The sequence below is a fragment of the Arvicanthis niloticus genome, chromosome 10, assembly GCF_011762505.2.
Source record: "Arvicanthis niloticus isolate mArvNil1 chromosome 10, mArvNil1.pat.X, whole genome shotgun sequence".
NCBI classification, from domain to species: Eukaryota; Metazoa; Chordata; class Mammalia; order Rodentia; family Muridae; genus Arvicanthis; species Arvicanthis niloticus.
The window spans coordinates 76363856-76386535 of record NC_047667.1 but is presented as its reverse complement, the minus strand read 5'-3'; the positions used below and the strand labels follow the sequence as shown (position 1 = coordinate 76386535).

The following is a 22680-nucleotide window of genomic DNA, read 5'->3' as shown; positions in this document are numbered from 1 at the left end:
GTAGTATTTGTCTTTGTTACTGATTAAAAAAAAAAACATTTTGATTTAAAAAAAAACAATGAAATGATAGATCCTGGTCACATATCCATACATTTAGTCTGTTTTTTTTTTTTAAATAGGAAAATTTCATCCATTTATATTGACAGATATTAATGAGGAGTCATTGTTAGTATCTGTTATTTAGATATTGTTGTGGTGTGTGGTGTGTGTGTTTATGTGAATGTGTGTGTTTATGTGCATGTGTGTGGTTTGGTATTTCTTCCTTTGCTTTTTCTGGTGTGAATTATTTATGTCTTGTTTTTTGGGGGTGTATTTACCCTTCTAGTGCTTGAGTTATCCTCCCACTATTATTTATAAAACTGTATTAATGGAAATTTTTTTATTGTATTTGCTTTGCTTATGGATTTTTTTTGGTTTTCTTCATTGGTGGTAATTTAATGTTTTGGGGGATAAAGGTTGTGGTCGAATATCTGTAGTGTCATATGTCTAGGCCCTTCTAGCTTATAGATTATCTGTTGAAAAGTCACGTGTAGTTTCTGATAACTTTGTCTTTATATGATTTTTAACCTTTTTCTCTGGCAGCATTTTGTATTCTTTCTTTTGTACTGTACATTTAGTCTTTTGTATCTTATACTCTGAGGATTAATTTTGGATCCGATCTATTTGATGTTCTGTAAACTTCATAGATGTATAAACCATATGTTTCTTTAGGATGGAGAATTTAATTTTCATAAATTTCTAGTGAATAATTTCTGTGCCTTTAAGCTGGGAATCTTCTCTTCTTCTATTCATATTTTTTGTGGTTTAAACATTACATACTTTTCCAAATCTCCTGCAAATCTGGTGTTAGAAATATTTTAGACTTGAAATTTTCTTTATCCAATTTATCTTTTTCTATCATATCTTCTACATGTTTGATTTTCCTTTCATATCTTTTATTTGGTTGGCAGTACATGTGTATAAAGATCCTGTTCTCTTCCCTAGGTTTTTCAGTTCATGTTTTGTTCATTGCTTCTATTTTCTTTTCAGATTGTGAATATTTTTATTTACTTACTTCATCCATCTGATTGTAATTTCCTGCATTTCTTAGTATTCATTTATTTTCTCTTCAAGGATATCTACATTAGATTTTATTTTCTGTACTTTAGGGGAATTATTCATTTTTAATGGTCTCTATCATCTTCACAACATGAAATTTAAGACCATTTTCTTGCAATTCAAGTTTGCTAGTATATACAGTGTTTGCTAGTGTATACAGTGTTTGCAAGTGTATACAGTATGTACAGTATATATTTTTTGTCCTCTTGTTGTGAAATAGTACTTTGGGTATTGTTGAATATATTTTTCTCATGTGCTTTAGCCATCTGGTTGTCACTGGTATTGGAAGGCCTGGTAGAATTGTTGCTGTTCTCTGGGATTTCGGGGTAGAGTTGTGTTGCCCTGTGTGGCAGCAGCATTTTAGAATTACTGGCCAAGCTGGTAGTGCCTTGTGGCTTCAAACATTTTTTTGCTCAGGAAATGAATGTCCTTAAGGGACAAAGCTAGGGGTTTCTAATGGCTGCAGGAATTTGGGATTGCAGGTAGTTATGTGTACTGAAAGATGCAGATCTCTTCTGTTGTACTTGCCAGGGAACCTGTATTGTAGAGGTTTAGGGACTGGGAAATCTCACATGGTTGGGCTGGGTGTCAGCAGGCCTCCAAGGATGCAGACAGAGCTGTCTTCCAGACAATGATGTGCAGACCAGGGATTCAGAAATATATTTCAAAAATAATGTTTGAAATTTTCAAATTTTAGTTTCAGAATATCATACTTTAAATTTAAATATACTGTAACATATGAGTATTTTAGAAAAATCGACATTATACACAGATTAAAAATTCTCAATGTTATATGAAATTTATGTCTCAGTGAATTTTCTTTAAGATTTGAGAACATTTTAAATCTTCATTTCTCATGTGCCTGACATGATTTGTAACTGGTACACTTAGATTTTTATTATGTTTCTTTCTTACAAATAATCTTTTGATGTTAAAACCATTAATTAATATTTGACTAGGATTCAATCCTAAAATGAGTATTGTACTTCTTTATTTCTGTCATTGTTTTCTTCAGTGATCTGAAAAATGATTTGTATCCATATTAATATTGAGAATCATAATGAGGAGGAAAAATTATTCATGGGTGATAGTTAAAAAATTTGTTTCAAATAAACTTTTACTCTGAATAATTCCTGATGACTTTTGTATATATTAGAAAATATATGATACATTTCATGAAATGTGTCTTAACCTTCTTTACATTTATGACATTTATTTCATTGGAACAACGTTTCTGAAATTCTATGTTATGTCCTTTTGCTTAAATCCTATGATTAGTGTTATTTTAGGCATTATTCCAGTTTATTATTTTCATCCAACTCAAACACGTCATATAATGGTTTACTTTATTTCTTTCAGCACTTTCCTGTGGTCATAACAAGGCACTCTCCCAAAAGTGTGTATAGAAGATTATTTCCAGAAAGAAATAACACAACAATTTGAACATAATGACCTTTCAGATTTACAAAGAAAGAAGTTCCTGGGAATATAGAGATGGCAGTGAGAAGCATAAAAAGTGTCATCATGGAAATGTTCTGCTGGGGAAACACATCTATTTGTTTTCTGAAAAGGACAAAGAGGCTCGAATCTCTCCTGAGAGAACTCAGTCTGAGTCACTCCCAATTATACAGTTAGAGACTGCTCTAATAAAATGTTCACAACAAGTTTTAAAATACAACTCAGTTCTACACACAAATGTAGAACCATTCAAAAGTGATATTTGCATGAATAAACTAGATTTCTGGAATTATTTAACAAGTAACACATTATTAGACAATATTACACCAAGTTATGAACAAAGAAGATTTTGGAGACAAGAAAGTACTGAGTATCATGAATATGAAAATTATTTCCCTAAAAATTTATTGCAGCTCTGTCAACCAGTAAATCTTTGTGATGAGTTCTACAATTTAGATCAATGTAAGAAAATGACCATGTATGCAATGAAACTTGGATCATATCATGAGAGAGATGCTTCTGCAAATGCAAACAGATTATATGATATCAACATAGTCTATCAGAACCCATTAAGGAAGTATTACCTAAACATTCTACATAGAGGTATTTTATACAAAGGAAATATCTTACATGATTCTCTTCATAAAAGAATTACTAGTAAAAATAAGATAAGTAATTCTGTTTCAGAAATTCAAGACAACCCTGAAAGAAGACAGGCTATCTCTAATAACTACTATCAGTTATTTTTCCAACTTCTGGAATATGCCACAGAGAAAATTCACAAATATGATGATAATTATGGTATTTTAAATCAATCCTTAATACTTCAGTTATATAATGCAAATGTGGATGAAAGAAGATGACAGCCGATACACATGTGATGCTTACATGAATGCAACAATTGAATCATCAAAATTACAGAGGGATAATATAAACCATATTAACAGAATTATTTTCAAGGACCTAACATGTGAAAAATTCTTGAATTTTTATAAATATATATTTCCACATGTTTCAGTTCATAAAGGAGAAGGCACTCAGAAAGCCAAAGTATTTACCCAGACCCCAAATATTCAAGCTCACCAAAGCATCCATAAAAGAGACAAACCTTACAAATGTAAAGAATGTGGAAAATCTTTCTCCTGTTTCTCAAGGCTTAAAGTTCACCACAGAAACCATACTGGAGACAAGTCTTACAAATGTAATGAATGTGGAAGATCCTTCTCCCATTCATCATGTCTTAGAGTTCACCACAGAATCCATACAGGAGACAATCCTTACAAATGTAAAGAATGTGGAAGATCCTTCTCCCATTCCTCAAGTCTTAGAGTTCACCACAGAATCCATACAGGAGACAAGCCTTACAAATGTAATAAGTGTGGTAAATCATTTACACAGTCCTCAGATCTTAAAATTCACTACAGACTCCATACTGGAGACAAACCTTACAAATGTAATAAGTGTGGTAAATCATTTACGCAGTCCTCACAACTTCATGTTCACTACAGAATTCATACTGGTGAGAAACCTTACAAATGTCATGAATGTGGGAGATCATTCACCTATTCCTCAAGTCTTAGAGTTCACCACAGAATTCATACAGGAGACAAACCTTACAAATGTACTGAATGTGGGAAGTCTTTTGCCCATTCCTCAAGTCTTAGAAATCACCACAGAATCCATACAGGAGACAAGCTTTACAAATGTAATAAATGTGGTAAATCATTTACACAGTCCTCACAACTTCAGATTCACTATAGAATTCATACTGGTGAGAAACCTTTCAAATGTACTGAATGTGGGAAGTCTTTCACTCGTTCTTCATATCTTAAAGTTCACCACCGCATCCATACTGGAGACAAACCTTACAAATGTACTGAATGTGGGAAGTCTTTCACCCGTTCTTCATATCTTAAAGTTCACCACCGCATCCATACTGGAGACAAACCTTACAAATGTACTGAATGTGGAAAGTCTTTCACCAGTTCTTCATATCTTAAAGTTCACCACAGCATCCATACTGGAGACAAACCTTACAAATGTAATGAATGCGGAAAATCTTTTGCCCATTCCTCAAGTCTTAGAAATCACCACAGAATCCATACAGGAGACAAGCTTTACAAATGTAATAAGTGTGGTAAATCATTTACAAAATCCTCACAACTTCATGTTCACTACAGAATTCATACTGGAGAGAAACCTTACAAATTCAATGAATGTGGGAAATCCTTCACCAGTTCTTCCAGTCTTAGAGATCACCACAGCATCCATAATAGAGACACACCCTACAAATAGTAATAAGTGTGGTAAATCATTTACACAGTCCTCACATCTTTTCATTCAGTATAGAATTCCTACTGAAGAGGAATTACATTACAAATGTAATGAATGTGGGAAATCTTTCACCATTCCTCCAGTCTCAGAGTTTACCACAGAATCCATGTAGGACACACACCTTAGAAATGTCATAAATATGATAAATAATTTACATGGTTCTTACATCTCCAAGTTTACTACAGAACCCACTTAGAGTTCAACCCTCCAAACATAAAGGATGTGGCAAATCTTATATCTGGTGTTAATCTCTCTAAGGTCATCAAACAATCCATACTGGAAAGCAATCTTATAGGTATAATGAATGCAGAAAGTCCTATTCCTGCTCATCAAATTTTCAGTCTTACCAGAGAATCCTTACAGGAAACAAACCTGAAAAATGTGGTAACAGTGGACATTTATTTCCAAAGTCCTCAACTCTTCAGCCTCATCACTATAATCTATCCTGGAGACAAACCTTTCAAATATAGTGAATTTAGGAAATCATTTACCCTGTCCTCAAATCTTCAAGGTGACCACAGAATCTGTGTTGAAAAAAAATTACCAATGTAAAGAATGTGAAAAATCATACACTCAGAAATCTTACTTGCAAACCAAATTTAGCATGCATACTAGAGGCAAACCTTACAAATGTAAAGAATATGGCAAATCATTTATCACAAGTTCAATCCTTAGACCACAAAAAAGATCCATGCAAGAGACTAACATGATAGGTAATTACTCTTCTAGTATTCATTCAGAAATCTGTTGTTTACAATGAGAAATGTATTCATAAGAATTTAAATAATGTTGAAACCTTACTCAATATCAGAGAACTACCACAGGAAAGTCCCATATTTCATTAGGAATTGGAAACATTTTACCCCAAAAGAGCTTATATTCATATTAAGTATTTATTTGGAAAAAAATGAAAAAAGCTCACCCAGTACTAATCTGACATCATTAATTAATCATGGTATGGAGTTTATATTCTAACAAAGAAATAGTATTTTAAAATGTAAGGATTTAAGCCAAGATAATATTAATAACTATCCTAATAAAAACCAGTTGTATAGTGTTGTGTATGTTTTACTAGTCTTTAAACTTTTTATAGAGTTTATATTATAGGTAATTTTAAAACTCAAACTAATCCCTTCTTTGTCAGTGTTTTCAATAAATACATTACAACTATCTTCTATTGATTCTGCCTTGGTGTGATTTGTATTCATTTTATGCTAGGATGGCATCATTCTCATCCTACCTTTACTCATTAATAATACCACAAAATCATGTCTCAAAAATTAATTTGATATCTTTAGACAAATGCCAAGACAGCAATTATGAGATGTACATATCCTGAGGAGAGAATCCCTGAGGTTGTGTGTGTGTGCGTGTGTGTGTGTGTGTGTGTGTGTGTGTGTTTTATGGATGAAGTCACTGTCATTTCAAGAAACATAACTTCAGGTATATGAAAAAGTTCAAAGTTGGCCCATTGTTGGGTGATGGGATTGAGGATTTAATATGATAAATCCTCCTGTGCACATATTTTGATATTCATTGTGGGTGCTGAATATAGTCTACTATAGAATTCTCCTGCATAGAAGTTTTATCCAAAATATTTGTTCCCTAGAGAAATTAGTTATCCTAAATAAACCAAAGCTGCCTCCTCCTTACATATATACATAATAAACCTGTCTCTCTACTTCTTTGTGGCTATTGACCTGTGTCCCATGTTAAACTCTGTGGAATGAATCTGCTGAGCTTTCTGGACACAGTGATTCAACATTGCAGATCATATCACTGGGATCACATCTGAATATAGCTTTTCAACAGAACCCTTTACTCTTTGCTCTCTGTCTTTTAAATATTGCCTTGAGACAACAGTCAGATCTATTAATAGAAACATGCTGAAAATGACAAATTTTAGACAATATTTTTTTTTAAACATGAAGGAAGTACTTTGAGTCTTTTAAATGAATAGTATTAATAATTTCATTAAGGATGAAAATTGCCAGTGCATTAAGTACTAATTATTATATAAGTAAGACTTCACAAATAACATTTTATGAATGTAGACAGAAAGAAGTTTATCAAAAATGAAAACTATACTTAGAATTGTGTCTTTCACAAGTCTGTGCAGAGAGATTTTGGAACTCCAAGAGAACTGTATTGAAAGATAGCTGTCTGAAATCTGTCTCCAGCAGAACATAGGCAATCAGCCTGTAATCGATGATTTGACTTTGAGTTATTCATTCATTACTGCCAGTTAGCATTTCCTGAGATTTCCTCTGCAAGCCGAGGCTAGTCCCTGACACTTCACTCAGGTTTGGTTTCTTGAGCTGTGCTGAAGAATTTTACTTCTATAAAATCCAAATTGTTAATTGTTGGCCTTAATTCTGAGGAAACGGGATTTCTATTCAGAAAATACTTTCAAATAGATAGCTAGATGATAAAACATTAGAATATACATAGATATGTAGTGGATATATTATATGTACATAAATATGCTTACCTAAATAAATATTTATATCTATATATATGTAATCTATGAATGTATTTTCTGAATAAGATTCCATACACACACACACACACAATCTAGGTTTATTTCTATGTACTTTATCCTCCCTCTATAATTATGTTAATATAGATAGGATATAAATGTATAAGTTTTCTATATATGTATGTATGGGATATAGATATAGGTTTAGGTATGGATATAGTAATGGGTAGAGTCTATGATTGGATATAGTCTATTCTAATCGTTTCAGTATTTTGGTTTTAATATTTATGCTTTTTAATCCCTTTAGATAGTTTTTGTAAAATGTTAAAACCAGTTTTGAATATATCTATCATTTCTGGAAGGTTTTTTAGTAGAGTAGGATATATATATATATATATATATATATATATATATATAATCTAGGTTTATTTCTATGTACTTTATCTATCCTCCATCTATAATTATGTTAATATAGATAGGATATAAATGTATAAGTTTTCTATATATGTATGTATGTATGTATGTATGTATGGGATATAGATATAGTTATAGCTTTAGGTATAGATAGAGTAATAGGTATCTTGATACATATATATATGTGTGTGTGTGTGTGTGTGTATCAAGATACCTTCTGAAATAGGAATACCTTGATTTATATTTTCATTATAAGTATCACTTTCATTTTCTTCTGTTGCTTCTTGCACCAGGTAGAATGTAGAATACAATATTTAATAGGTAGTGGTAAAATGGACATCAGTATCCAATTTTTTTAATAATGAATGCAGTTCCTTTAAGTTGCCTTCAATTGGCAGGATGTTTGGCAGTATGATTTATATCTGTAGTTTTAAAAATTACTTCAGTAATTTATGTACATCCAAAATTCTGTGTCCTTTCCAGTCCCCCTTCATAGTGTCCCTCCTCCCATACCTGCTCCCCTTCTTCTCTGAAAAGATGTGCCCCCCCCCACCCCCGGATATCTGCCTTGCTGCATATCAACTCTCTGTGGGGTTAGGAACTTCCTTTGCCATACAAGTCAGAAAGGCAACCCTATGTGATGGAGGCCTCATTCTAGCCCATGTGTGCTGTGTGTAGTTGCTCAGTTTCTGACTACTGTCAATTATAAAGGTTAGTCAACTTGTTTGGTATTGCTATGGAGTTTGAATATCCCTCATGGCCTTTAATCTTTCTCCTAATTTTTCTGTAAGAGTTGCTGACCTCTATCCAATGTTTGGTTGTTCAAATCTACATCTGTTTTAGTCAGCTGATGCAAATAGCCTCTCAGAGGACACTTCTAGTCTTCTGTCTGTAAGAATAACAAAGTATCAATGCCACTGTTGGGGACTGGTTCTTGGTCATGCGATGAGTCTCAATTTGGGCAATTTACTGGTTGTCCATTACATCATTCTCTGCTTCATTTTTGTTTCTACACAGATTTTAGACAGGACAAACTTTAGTTCAAATATTTTGCTGATGGGTTGGTGACCTTAACCCTCTACTAGGAGAACTCCCTGGCTAGTGGAGGTGACTTCTTCTGGTTTCATGTATGCATTGTTAGGCATCATGTCTGTGTTCACAACCATTGACTTAGGGGAGCATCCACAATCCCAGCAGATATCTGCTGCTTAATAGAGATTACCCCCACTCCCTCCCTCAGCTGGTGCAGAGTTCTTTCCATTATCATGTACAGCTAGACCTCTCACCTGTCTCTGCACACCTGATTCTGCCCCACCAATTTCTCTCCCCATGCCCTCTTTCACCAAGTTTTCTTGCTCCCTCTGGCTTCTATGAGTGTCTATTTCTTCCTCTATGTAAGATTCAAGCATCTGCACTTGAATTTTTCTTTTTGTTTAATTTTTGTACTGTTGGGTAGATCATGTTCGTTGAACCTTTATGGCTAATATCCACTTATCAGTGAGTACAGTATCAAACTGTACATGCCCTTTTCAGTCTGGGATAGATCTTCCAGGATAATATGTTTTAGTTCCATTCACGTGCCAGCAAATTTCATGATGCCCTTCTTTAAAAACAAATAGCCAAATAGTATTCCATCGCAGAAATTAATCACATTTTCTGTATCCGTTCTTTAGTTGAGTGACTTCAGAGTTGTTCCCAGTTTCTGACTCTTGTGAATAATACTGCTATGAACACAGTGGAGCAAGTGTCCATGAGGTATGGTAGAGCATCATTGGTTTATATGACCTGCAGTATTACTGGGTTTTCAAGTAAAACTATTTATAATTTTCTGATAAACCACTGGACTGATTCCAAAGTGTTTGTACAAGTTTGCAACCCCACCATTAATGAAGGAGTGTTCCCCTTGTCCATATATGTGGCAGTAGGTGACATAAGGTGATAGCTCTTGAGTGTTTTATCTTGGGTATTCTGATTGTTGCAAAATGGAATACCAAATCACTGAAATGCACTTCCCTGGTGAATAATATTGCTGGACATTTCTTTAAGTGCTTTTCAGCTATTTGAGATTCATTTGTTGAGAATTTATTTAGTTCTGTTTTTAGATTGGGTTATTAGGTTTGGTGGAGTAAATTTCTTTGTCCTTTATGTAATTTGGATATTAGCCTTCTAATGGATGTACATTTAGGGAAGATCTTTTCCAAGTCTCTTGGCTGTTGTTTTGTCCTATTGCCAGTGTTCTTTACCTTACAGAAGGATTCATTTCAGTTTCATGAGGTCTCTTTTTGATTGGTAGATTTTTACTACTCAGTCATTGTGGTTATATTAAGAAGTTGTGTCCTGTATAACTGCATTCAAGGCTATCCCATAATCTTTCTTCTTTTTGGATGAAGTTATTATTTATTAATTTTTATAAATGGGTAAAATAGACTGTCCTGCTTGACAGACCTCAGGAAGTTCAACTATAGTAAGAATATCTGCAATAAAATACTGAAAATTCAACCAATGCACCATATTTGTAATAAATTTAATCTGTTAAATATCAACTTTCCCTTTACCAATAAAAAGGGTAAAAACAGAATGAGGCCTAAGAAAGATATACTCCCAAAGTAAAACATGAGTAATTCAGAAAAATCTAGGTGTTGTGGACAACTGTCATATCTAACTTGTTTGGAATGACAATACTGGTTGTTTATTGGTTTTGTGATACTAAGCCAGATGCTGCACTTCTGAGTATAGGTCTATATGTCACACTATGTGATCACTTCTGGTTAAGTTTAAACTTACTTTTGAAAAGTTTATATTAAAGTACACAGTATACACATAGTTTAATAATCTTCCAAACAGCATAGTACACTATTAGATTTAGTATATTTAATTTTATATTGAGAACTTTGATCCACATAGAATAGAGTTTTGAAAATATCAATCGATTTAATTCATCACATTCAGATATCCTGTTCGATCAGCACAATTTAGAGAAGATTCTCTCTTTTTCTACTGTATGTAATTTGCTTCTTTCTTTTTAAAAATCTATTGTCCACCACTGTGCAGGCTTATTTCAGGTTCTTTGATTTGTTTACATTGATCATCCACTCTGTTTCTATGCCCATAGCAGGCAGCATACAGCCTGTATACATCAACATGCCACAGTTTAGGGAAATGGCAGGGCAGCAAGGCAGGAGTAGGTGGGTTGGGGGGTGGAAAGCAACATCACGGAAGTGGGGGAGGGAAGATGACATAGTGGGTGTCCAGAAGGAATATTGAGAAAGGGGAACACATTTGAAATGTAGATAGATAAAATATCCAATAAAAAAATCTATATGTTGCAAGCCAATAGCCAACATCATGTTAAAAAGAATGACCCTTAAACAAGTCAACTAAAATCAGGGTCAAGACAAAGCTTTAACTCTCCCCCTATCATTTCAATATAGTACTTGATGTTTTAGCTAGAGCAATAAGAAAAGTAAAAGAGATCAAAGGGATACAAATTGAAAAGGAAAAGTACCTCTATCTGCAGATGATATGATAGTATATTTAAGGGATCACAAACTTTTACCAGAGAATACTTACAGCTGATAAACACCTTCAGTAAAGAAGGCTTTTCAATACAAATATGATACATATCAGTATTACTCCATGATGCAAGCAATCAATGGTCTGGTAAAGAAATTAAAGAAACCACACCCCCAAATAGACACAGATTACATAAAAATATCTCTCCCACTTGATCAATGTGCATGATGTTTTAATGTATTTGTTGGATTTGTTTTGGAGTTATGTTATTTAATAAATTGTCATCAATATTAATAAGAAAGTTTGGTCTGAAATATTCTTAGTTGAAGTTCAGTGTGGATTCGATATCAGGTTGGTTTTGGTCTCATAGTATGAGATTCTAATGCTCCTTCTGTTTCTATTTTGTGGAATATTTTGTGGAAAATTGGTATTAGTTCTTCTTTGAAAGTGTAGTAATGCCACGCGGTGGTGGCGCATGCCTTTAATCTCAGCACTTGGGAGGAATAGAATTGAAGACCCAGAAATGAACCCACACACCTATAGTCACTTGATCTTTGACAAGGGACCTAACACCATCCAGTAGAAAAAGGACAGCATTTTCAACAAGAGGTCAACATGTAGAAGGATTCAAATTAATCCATTCTTATCCCCTTATACAAAGCTCAACTCCAAGAGGATAAAGGACCTTCACATAAAGCCAGATACACTGAAACTAATAGAAGAAAAGTTGGGGAAGAGCCTCGAATACCTGGGCACAGGGGAAAAGTTCCTGAACAGAACACCAATGGCTTATGCTCTAAGATCAAGAATCGACAAATGGGACCTCATCAAATTGCAAAGCTTCTGTAAGGCAAAGGACACTGTCCACAAGACAAAACGGCAACCAACAGATTGGGAAAAGATCATTACCAATCCTACATCCAATAGGGGGCTAATATCGAATATTTACAAAGAACTCAAGAAATTAGATGCCAAACAACAAAATAACCCCATTAAAAAATGGGGTACAGAGCTAAACAAAGAATTCTCAACTGAGGAAACATGAATGGCCGAGAAGCACATTAAGAAATGTTCAACATCCTTAGTCATCAGGGAAATGCAAATCAAAACAACACTGAGATACAACCTGACACCAGTCAGAATAGCTAAGATCAAAAATTCAGGTGATAGTAGATGCTGGCGAGGATGTGAAGAAAAAGGAACACTCCTTCATTGTTGGTGGGGTTGCAAGCTGCTACAACCACTCTGGAAGTCAGTCTGGTGGTTCCTCAGAAAATTAGACATAGCACTACCTGAGGACCCAGCTATACCACTCCTGGGCATATACCCAGAAAATGCCCCAACATATAACAAAGACATATGCTCCACTATGTTCATAGCAGCCTTATTTGTAATAGCCAAAAGCTGGAAAGATCCCAGATGCCCTTCAACAGAGGAATGGATAAAAAAAAAAATGTGGTACATTTACATAATGGAATATTACACAGCTATTAAAAATAATGAATTTGAGAAATTCTTAGGTAAATGGATGGAACTAGAAAATATCATCCTGAGTGAGGTAACCTAATCACAAAAGAACACACATGGTATTTACTCACTGATAAGCGGAAATTAGCCCAAATTTTGGAACAACAAAGATTCAACTACCAGACAACATGAAGCTCATGAAGAAGAAAGAACAAGTGAGGATGCCTAGGTCTTTCTTAGAAGGAGTAACTAAATACTCAAGGAAGCAAATATGGAGACAAAGTGTGGGACAGAATCTGAAGGAGAGGTTATATGGAGACCATTCCACCTGGGTATTCATTCCATGTGCAGTCACCAAAAATAGACGCTGAAATGGATGTCAGGAAGGGAAAGCTGACAGCAGTCTGATAAGGCTGTCTCATTAGGTGTCCCCCAGAGTCTGACATATCCAGAGGCAGATACTCACAGCTAACCATTAATCTGATCAAAGGTTCCCAATGGAGAAATTAGAGAGTAAACTGAAGGAGCCTTAAGGGCTTGTGGCCTCATGAAGAGAGCAACAATACCAACCAGCCAGAGCTCCCCAGGGTCTAAACCACCAGCCTAAGAGCACATATGGAGAGCCACAAGACTCCAGCTGTACATGTATGGGAGGATGGCCTTGTTGGGCATAGGTGGGAGAAGAGGTCAATGGTACCTTGAAAGCTGAGCACTGAGTGTGTGTGTGGGGTAATCTGAGGGTGGTTTGGGGGATTGGGGGGTAGGTGGGTAAATACCCTCAAAGTAGCAGGAGGAGGGGGGATGGGATAAGGGGTTCCTGGGTGGTGGGGGGAATGCGGTAAGGGGATAAAATTTGAAATGTAAATATAATATCCAATAAAAGAGAAAAAAAAGAAAAGCAGTTAGAACTAACATCCTTAATAAAATGTCAGCCCTCTTTAAAAAAAAAAACTATCTTAATACTAAAATTTGTTTTGAGAATTGTATATTGAAGAAGGATCAGCCTTGGTGTATCTACTCAACAAGCAAGCTGGGCAGACCTGCTCAAAACTCTGAGGTCCGGGAATTCCATCTGGAGGCAGTGAAGACACAGCATCAGAGGCTTATCAATTTGCTCTTTCCCCCAATCCTTTTCTAATATCTCAATGCCCATAGTCAGCTTGAAGAAGCTAATGAAAACTCAGCACCCCTATTCCCTGGGCTAGGGGACTAAGGTGGTAAATGTTGGGCTGTCTTTCTAGGGAAAAGTATTGGTTTTGTTGAAATAGAGAGGTTTAGCTAGGGTTTATTGCATAGCCATAACCTATTAGTAGAAATCTGTATAATTAGTATCAAGATGAAGATATAAATTCTTAAATGGCACCAATTTACTTTGATTACAAATTTTAAGGTTTTCATTGGTATGAGCTTCTTATTGATATAAGAGTGAGATGAATATTGTTACCCTCATAGGCATTGTACCAGTATAACACATTTAGGAATACAAAGCTTAGACCCAGTCCTTCTTTAACTTTTTTTTAACTGATTTGAGATGGTCAGCCTGTGAGTTAAGGGACTATAGCAAATTCATTATTTTATTTTATTTTATTATAAGTGTGTTCTCTATGTTTATTTAGAAATAGCTGAGTGGAGTTAACAGGCAACAGTCCAGATTACCTTACATGGATAGCTGGTTTTCAAAACATCAGAAATCCTTAGAATTGACATGACAAACATTTCTGTATTAATGTTCATTTATTATAATATATAGGAGTTTATTATAAGTGTGTTCTTTATGTTTTATTTAGAAATAGCTTAGTGGAGTTAACAGGCAACACTCCAGATTACCTTACATGGATAGCTGGTTTTCAAAACATCAGAAATCCTTAGAATTGACATGACAAACATTTCTGTATTAATGTTCATTTTCATTAGAGACCTGTCTGCTCCGGACAGCTTCCTATGTTAAATTCTAAGAAGAAATTGAGCATCCTCGGAGTTACTCCAGTTGTGGTGAGACAGCCACTAGGCAAGAATTGCCACTTTCCTTCTACAGACAAATTACTCTCCAGAAAAGGACACACTTGCAGAATAGTCGACTGATTATATCTGCCTAGACAGAGTAATCAGCCCTTAATAATTCTGCAGCACTAAGGTCTGTCAGAAGATCCTGGGCCAGAAGGCAGAAGAACAGATGCTCCAACGTTTTGAAGTAGAGCGAGTGTCCAGGTGTTCAGAGGTCTCTATAAACTGGCTAAGTTTTAGAAACTACGATTTGTGCTTCCCAAAATTATAGTTAACTCAGTCATTCTGGGTTTCTGATGGGGTTGAAAACATATAGCTAGCTATTGACCTTAAGAGAAAAGATTTGAGTGGATGGTCGTCAGCTGACATTCATCCTAAAACCAGGTTCAGAACTAAATGTTCTAGTTAGAATAGATGACAGAGGAGCTGGTTAGTCAACAAAAGGATGGACTGGGTATTAGGACTATCCGGTGCCTCACTGGTACAAATTGGCATAATTATGCTCTAATTGTATTTTGAGAGAAAAGTTTCATTTTAACAGGGAGGGTGATGTGTAGGAGGAGCTAAGGTAGGAGGAGTACTGAGAGGAAGAAAAGGAGTAAGAAGAGGAGAAGAAGAAGGAGAGGAGAAGCTAGGTGATGAAAGAGAGAAAGAGGGGGGAGACAGGGAGGCAGATATTCATGTATCTCCACCAGTCAAAGATAGTTGCTATATCTAGGTCGGTCAGTGGGTTACACCTCTGATTGAACAATTCCAAACTTATAAAGCCTATGATTAACATTATTTTTAAAAAATGTATAAATGCAAAAAGGAAAAGGGGGCATGGGATAGGGGTTTCCTAAGGGGGGTGGGGGAGGAATGGGGATAGGGGATGCCATCTGAAGTGTAAATAAAATATCTAATAAAAAAATTTTGGACCTTAAAAAAAAGAAAGAAAGTGTAGTAATGCTGGGCAGTGGTGGCGCACGCCTTTAATCCCAAGTCTTTGTCTCAAAGTTGGCTCTGATTCTGATAGGTCAGCTTTTGTATGTTATGGGGCCTTTTCTGCTTGCAACTTTTTATATTTTTCTTTGTTCTGTAAATTGGGTGTTTTAAATATTATGTAACAAGCATATTTTCTTTCCTGGTCCAATTTAATTGGTGTTTTATCAGCTTCTTGTGTGGTTATATGCATGTCTTTCTGTAAGTTGGAGAAACTTTTGACTAAGATTTCATTAAAAATATTTTCTGGTCCTTGGAGTTGGGACTCTTCACCTCGTTTGTAACTTCTTATTCTTAAGTTAGGATTTTTCATACTATGCCAGATTTCCTAGAAATTTTTGTGTCAAGTATTCATTAGATTATTTTTTTTTATGTAACAGTTTCTTCTACTGTATCGTAACACTTCAGATTTTCCCTTCAAACTTTTGTATCCTATTGGGGATGTTTATATATGATGTTTTGTTCTTTTTCCTAAATTTTCCAATTCCAGGATTCACTCAAATTGTGTTTTCTTTATTGAGTTCATTTCTATTCTCATGTCTTGAACAGTTTTATTCATTTCATTCTCCTATGTAATTTTATTTTCCTGGGTTTTTTGAAGGAGTTTATTAGTTTCCTCTTTAAAGGCCTCTACTTCTTTGATTATAGTTTTTGTATTGCTTTGAGAAATTTATTAATTTCTAATATAAACACATCTATCACCATTACAGGACTTGATTTAAGGCCATTTTCTTTGTCTTTTGTTGTATTAGACTATCCAGGGCTTACTGTGTTCAGATACTTTTGCTTTGAGGGTGCCATGAAGTCTTGATTCTTGTAGTTCTTGTTTAGGTTCTTATTGGGCCTTTACCCATCTAATTGTCCCTGAATGTTCCTTATATATTAGTTATAGGGAAGACAGACCTAAGTCTAGATGTTCACTGTGCAGTAGGCCTCCTATGAGCAGCCATGTACAAGTGGTTTTTGGTATAGCAGGTCTGGAATGTTTGGTGGGCCTTGTCTTTCCTTGGTAGGACGGCCTGGATGATAATTGTTAGTCTGGAGTGACAGAATACAGCAAAGCAGTGGACAGAAAATGGAGTGCCAGAGAGAGCCTGAATCTCTCTCAGGGATATTTGGCATGGCCCAGAGGATAGGCATAAGTATAGGGAATAAGTCATCTGACTTCATTGTTTCTTCTTCAGCAGGCTTGGATATTCCTTGTTTGGTAGCCATGATGGATGCCAGAAAATACAGTGGCTAGGCTGATTCTGATTTTTTGATACTGAACATATTAGCATAGGGAAATCTCTATTCATATGTTTGTATGTATTATGTTACCCTTTACCATAGATGTATACCTAAGAGTAATTTGTCATGTGTTTAATGGTATTAAACACTTAGCAAGCATCTAAACAGTATTTCTAAACAGCTACCCAATTTTGTACTCTTTCTAATACTCTGTGTTCTCAATTACTATATTGTTAGTACTTATTACTATCTCTTTCCTAAGTACTATCTCTGTCTTGGGTCTGCAACTTGAAAACATCCAGTTGATTTTCCATGAATGGTGGGGTGAAACCTCCGACCACATTCTATGTACCTGCAGGTTTGTAAATATCCTCTGGATATAAAAATTTATGACATCTCTCTTATATCCACCCTCTTGCCCAGTACCTTAGTATTCCATCCATTATTTCTTTATAGTCCAAAGTACTGCGCCAAATGTGTATCATCATTTACAAGAGACAAACGTAAAAATAAAAATCAAATAAAATCAAATATATCAGTGGTTAAACTCTTTCTTGACAGGATCTCATAGTGTAGAGCTGGTTATCCTTGAACATGTTATATTGCCTGGATCCAGTGTTTTTGTCTTTTCTTCATCAGCCACAAAAATATCATACTAACATACCCATGGGCCAACTAACAGAGGTAATGTCTCAATCTAAGTGATTTTTTATCGGGTGTGTCAGGTTTAAAACCAAGCCCTGTTAGTTAAGTTTGCTATTGCTTTGATGAAATAAAATGACCAAAAGCAACATGAGGAGAAAAGTGTTTATTTCACTCACAGTTTCATATAACCATTCACCTTCAATAGTAATGAGGGCTATAACTCAGGGCAGCAAGGTACATAAAGATAAGAGCTAATACATAGGATATGGAGGAAACCTGCTTACTGGCTTTTCAGACACCTATCCTGTATAAGGCAGGACCACAAACCCAGGGATTGTATGACCACTAATGGATATGACTACCCCACATACATCAAGAATTTTAAAAATGCCTTACAGGCTGGAGGACAGCCTAATATTTTGGAAGCATTTTCTCAATTTAGGCTCCCTTCTTTCAGTTTAATCTAGCTTGAGTAAAGTTGACACAAGTTTAGCTAAGATAACTGACACACCTTGATACACAAAAGCATCCCTCTCCAATTAAAAATGGTGTTCTCATTTACCCCTCAGAAGTCATGTTAATATTTATATCAAAATATAAAAATGAAACATTTAATATTCCACGGTCTTTACAAGTTTAAATATATTAAAAGTTTAGTGTCATTACATATCCAAAGTCCCTTAAATGACCAAAGTCTTTCAATGTTGTGCTCCTTTAAAATCAAAGTTAAGCTACAAATTTTCTTACTTAGTGAGTCACCATATAAACAAAGCAACATCAGCCTTTGCCATGTGTAAATAACATTATGCACAGTTATCTGGGAATCATTCAATATCTTCTGAATCCTTCTAAAGTGCTTGTATCGTTTCTCTGGCTTTTCCTTGTGCAGCATACATACCAAAATATATCTGCTATACAGAAGCTAATTCCACTCCACTGATGCTGGGTTTCTTGGTGTTCATTCCATGTTACTGGCTTTATACAAATTCTGACATCCCTTGCTACAGCTGTGCTGTACCTTCAACAGCAGTCTCACCTGGGCTCCCTTCAGAGATTCCAAACCTGCCACAAGTTGCCAAGCATCAGGTGCCCTACATAATCCTTTAATGTCTTCAAAATGAGTACTGTCTAGCTAAATCAAACACTACCAATTTCAGTGCCCAACGTGAGCTATGCTCTTACCAACATCTGGAAGAGAAATTTTGTGTTTTGAATTTGAAGTAATTCTTCCCAGAACATTTCCTCTCAAAGATGCTAGTTGCTTATTAGTCATAGGTGATTCTCCAGCCACACTAATCAGACACCACAATTTTGTCACTCAAAGGGCCTGATACAGTATGTATTTCCCTCTGAAACTTAACAAGCTAGGCCTCCATTGTCTATACTGTTCTCAACATTCTTAGAGTCCAAGCTTCTACAGAATATCTCATTGAGCTCTCAAAAGTAAAGCAAATTTTCTAGCACAAAGTTCCAAATCTCTTCCACCAATCCTGTCCAAAACAATATGGCTAGGTCTCTATCTGATGGCTGACCAAAATGTATATTCTTCAGGATTCTCTAGAGTAATAATACTTATGAAATGAATCCACTTATATAGAAAGGGGTGTTATTGACATGACATGTTATATTAACTGCTGTCCAGTTAATATAACAATCAATGGTTGTAATCAGAAACTAAAAAAATCAGAGCAATTAGTGAGTCAAAAGATGGATGTACACACGGGAATACTGAAGAATTACTCTTTAATGAAAGTTCAAGAATGAACATGCTAGCAAGTTGAGGACACACAGACAAAAAGCATGTCTCCTTTCCCATCCTTATAGATGTTTCCAGCAGAAGGTGTGGCCCAGATTAAAGTTGTGTCTTCACACAAAATCTGATTAAAGGTATTTGTTTTTCTAGCTCAATGTTCCAGACTAGAAGTAGATTCAACTATACCCACCAAGCAAAATATTTCCCAGGTATGCAGTCCAACACTTGGTTATAGCCTTTTTTTTTTTTTTTTTTGATGTCATCAAGTTGACAACCAAGAATAGCCATCACACAAGACATGTTAAGTATCAACAATGTAAAATCATAATCTGAAGGAGCAGACAGGCCTCTGAGAGGTTAACATGCACTATTATGCAGGTATTTCCCAATTACTCGGTTGTTGCAATGAAAATCAAGGCGATGTGAATCAATTCATGTTTATTAGGTCAATCCTGGTCAATGATGGGTCAAATGGCACCTTGTCATAACTCTGCAGTCTTAGGTTACAGTTTTCAGAGTCTGGCAGGCTAGATTTCCCCAAAAAACTTGTGAAATTCTCCATTGATGCTGGTTGCCTATTATGAACCTTCCCTTCAAAGTTTTTCCCAGAAAGTCTTTGAACCGTAATGAGTTCCTTTTATTTGCTTTGAGTTAAGGGTGCAAAATTATTCTTTTGCTTATGGATTTGGACTCTACAAGAGAATTCTGTTGAAAGGTTATTCTGGCTGTAACATGGTAACTTTGCAAAGTCAACTAAATGAAAACATAAATACAATACTTATGGAATTCTGGTAGTAATTTATTGAACTTTGTATTCATTATAACAATCACTTTGAATCACTTTATTGAGTCAGTTGTTTTAGCGTAATGCTTTAATCACAGCACATGGAAGGCAGAGATAGGTGGATCCCAGCATCCCAGCCTAGCCTGGTCTACAGAGAAAGATAGAGGATTTTCAGGGCTACCTAAAGAAGCCCATTCACAGGGAACAGAATCATATAACATCAAACAAATAAATTTTATTTAAAAATTAGGTAGATATTTTTCTTTAATGAGAATGAAATATTCTTCTCTGTATCTGTAGATTAATTTTGTGTTAAAATATGCTTTTTTAGATTTTTTAGATATTAGAATAGCTAATCCAGTTTGTTTCTGGAGTCTGTTTGCTTGGAAAATATTTTAGCCAGTGCACATTTGCCTGGAAAAAATTCCAGCCCTTTACTCTGAGGTAGTGTCTTTCTCCTTCCCTCCCTTTCTCCCACCTGCTCTCTCTCTCTCTTTCTCTCTCTCTCTCTCTGTGTGTGTGTGCTGTGTTTGTGTGGGTGTAAGTGTGCATTTTTTTAGCTTCAAGTGTTTTGTTTTTGATGGTATATAATTACTTATTGCCTTTCTCCTTGGGTGTAGTTTTCTTTTGTGGATTGGAGTTTTGCTTCTAGTATGTTCTGTAGAACTTGCTTTGTGGAGACATACTGTTTAAATTTTGATTTTTCTTGAAATATTTTGTTTTCTTCATCTATGTAGATTGAGAGTTTTGTTGTGTATAGTACTCTAGGTTGGTATCTGTGGTTTTGTAGAGGTTGCAATATATCTGTTCAAACCCATGAAGCTTTAAGTGCCTATTTCGGGAATTTTGGTATAATTTTGATAAGTTTGCCTATGTGTATTACCTTTCCCCTTTAACTCTCCTCACTTAATAGCCTTTCTATGTTCTGTAGGATTACTCTATTGTTTGCTATGCAGTGGAAGGAGTTTCTTTTCTGATGTTGTTTAATTGGTGTTATTACATGTTTATAGGCATGACTTTCATTAGTTTGGGAAAGTTTTCTTCTATGATTTCATTGAAAATATTTTCTGTTCCTTGGGCTAGAACTCTTCACCATTTATCTATTCCTATGATTCTTAGGTTAAACCTTTTCATGGTACCCCAGATTTCCTAAATATATCATGTCATGATTTTGTAAATATAATATTTTCTTTCTTTGATGTATCATAACATGTATTCTCAGTGATTAATATTTACTGGAGGCAATTGCATAAAAGTACTATTCAATTACTAAAACAATGTGTTTCTATTTCACAATGTCTGACCAATGAACTCAGACAGTTTATGAAATAGTACATTCTGTCATTCTTAAGCTGCAATCCTGTTTTACAAAGTTTTTGCCTTTGTTTTGCCATGATTCTAAAGAATTTTAAGTGTGGTATAATTTTTTCTAAGACAATAGTATTTGCATTATAGTTCATATTAATTGAAAAGTACAAAGACAATTTGAAATCTCTCTGTGAACTAGACCTTCATCTTGCATTTCTGAAATTTCTCAACCTTTACCTCATTGGCATAGAGCCTGAAAATGTGAAAGTCATAGCAGAATGAAAGAGAAAAAAAAAATTTTTAAAGCCTATGTAAAATTTCAATCAATCATTGAGGCACAATTTGAGTTCTTATTAGAACTTTTTGTAGACTGATAATAAATCATATGATTGTGGGTTTTTTTAGGTAAGCACAATGTCTCTCTTCGTATTGTCTAGTCTATTCTTCATAGAAAGAAAATGACAAAGTGTTGGATAGTAAAGCTGCTTTTAATATAACACTTTTCAGCCTCTTATCAACTAAAAGTTGTCAACATGGATGTTATTGTTGGAGGCTGAAGTTCAGCTGCGTTCAGTGACAGGTGAAGGTACTAGAATTGGTGCAGTGCTGTCATATTTACATGTGATAATGTTTTTGATAATTAATCCAAAAGAATCAAACTCACTTTGAATGAAACAGGTGAGTAAATGTAATCATGAGACTCTCTTTAAAACAACAAAATCATAGTATTTTATAATGGAAATGGAAGCTAAGAATAATATCTTTTTGGAGACAATAGTGAGATAGGAATTGATTTCCTTGTTACTTCTCAGCCACAGTCAAGTGTTTTGTTTACCTATTACCAGAAATAATTTCAGCTGCAGTTACCTCACAGACCCTGACCATTATTGAAAATAGAGTCATCATTATTTTTTTTTTGATAAAACACCTCAGGCAAAGGTAAAGAAAGCAAAGGGTGAATATCAATTTTAACTATGTTTAGCCTCCATTTAAAATTACAATCTGTCTGTTAGTTATATAAGACGTCACTACTACTAAATACCCAGCTCTATAGAGAATTACACCATCTTCTGGAAAAACAGAGCACCTGATGGCAAAAAAAAAGGATTTTTTTTCTTCCTTCTGCCGATATAAGCTCATGATCTCTGGAGCCATTTCCTGGCAGAAGGCAAAGAGTTGTGATTCCTGCTTTCCACACTTCAGTTTTATCAG

The 22680-nt window shown here is 35.0% G+C and overlaps 1 protein-coding gene and 1 pseudogene across 1 annotated transcript in view; both read left to right on the top strand.

Annotated features, from left to right (window-relative positions):
* Positions 1-9253, top strand: part of LOC117716344 (uncharacterized) — a 28787-nt gene extending 19534 nt beyond the window's left edge. The window contains exons 6-8 of the mRNA XM_076940995.1: positions 3590-4846; positions 5436-5603; positions 9240-9253. Coding sequence (XP_076797110.1) covers positions 3590-4846; positions 5436-5603; positions 9240-9253 — 1439 coding nt within the window. The remainder of the gene's footprint in view (positions 1-3589; positions 4847-5435; positions 5604-9239) is intronic.
* Positions 2125-3492, top strand: LOC143443770 (uncharacterized; annotated as a pseudogene).
* Positions 9254-22680: the final 13427 nt, after the last annotated feature.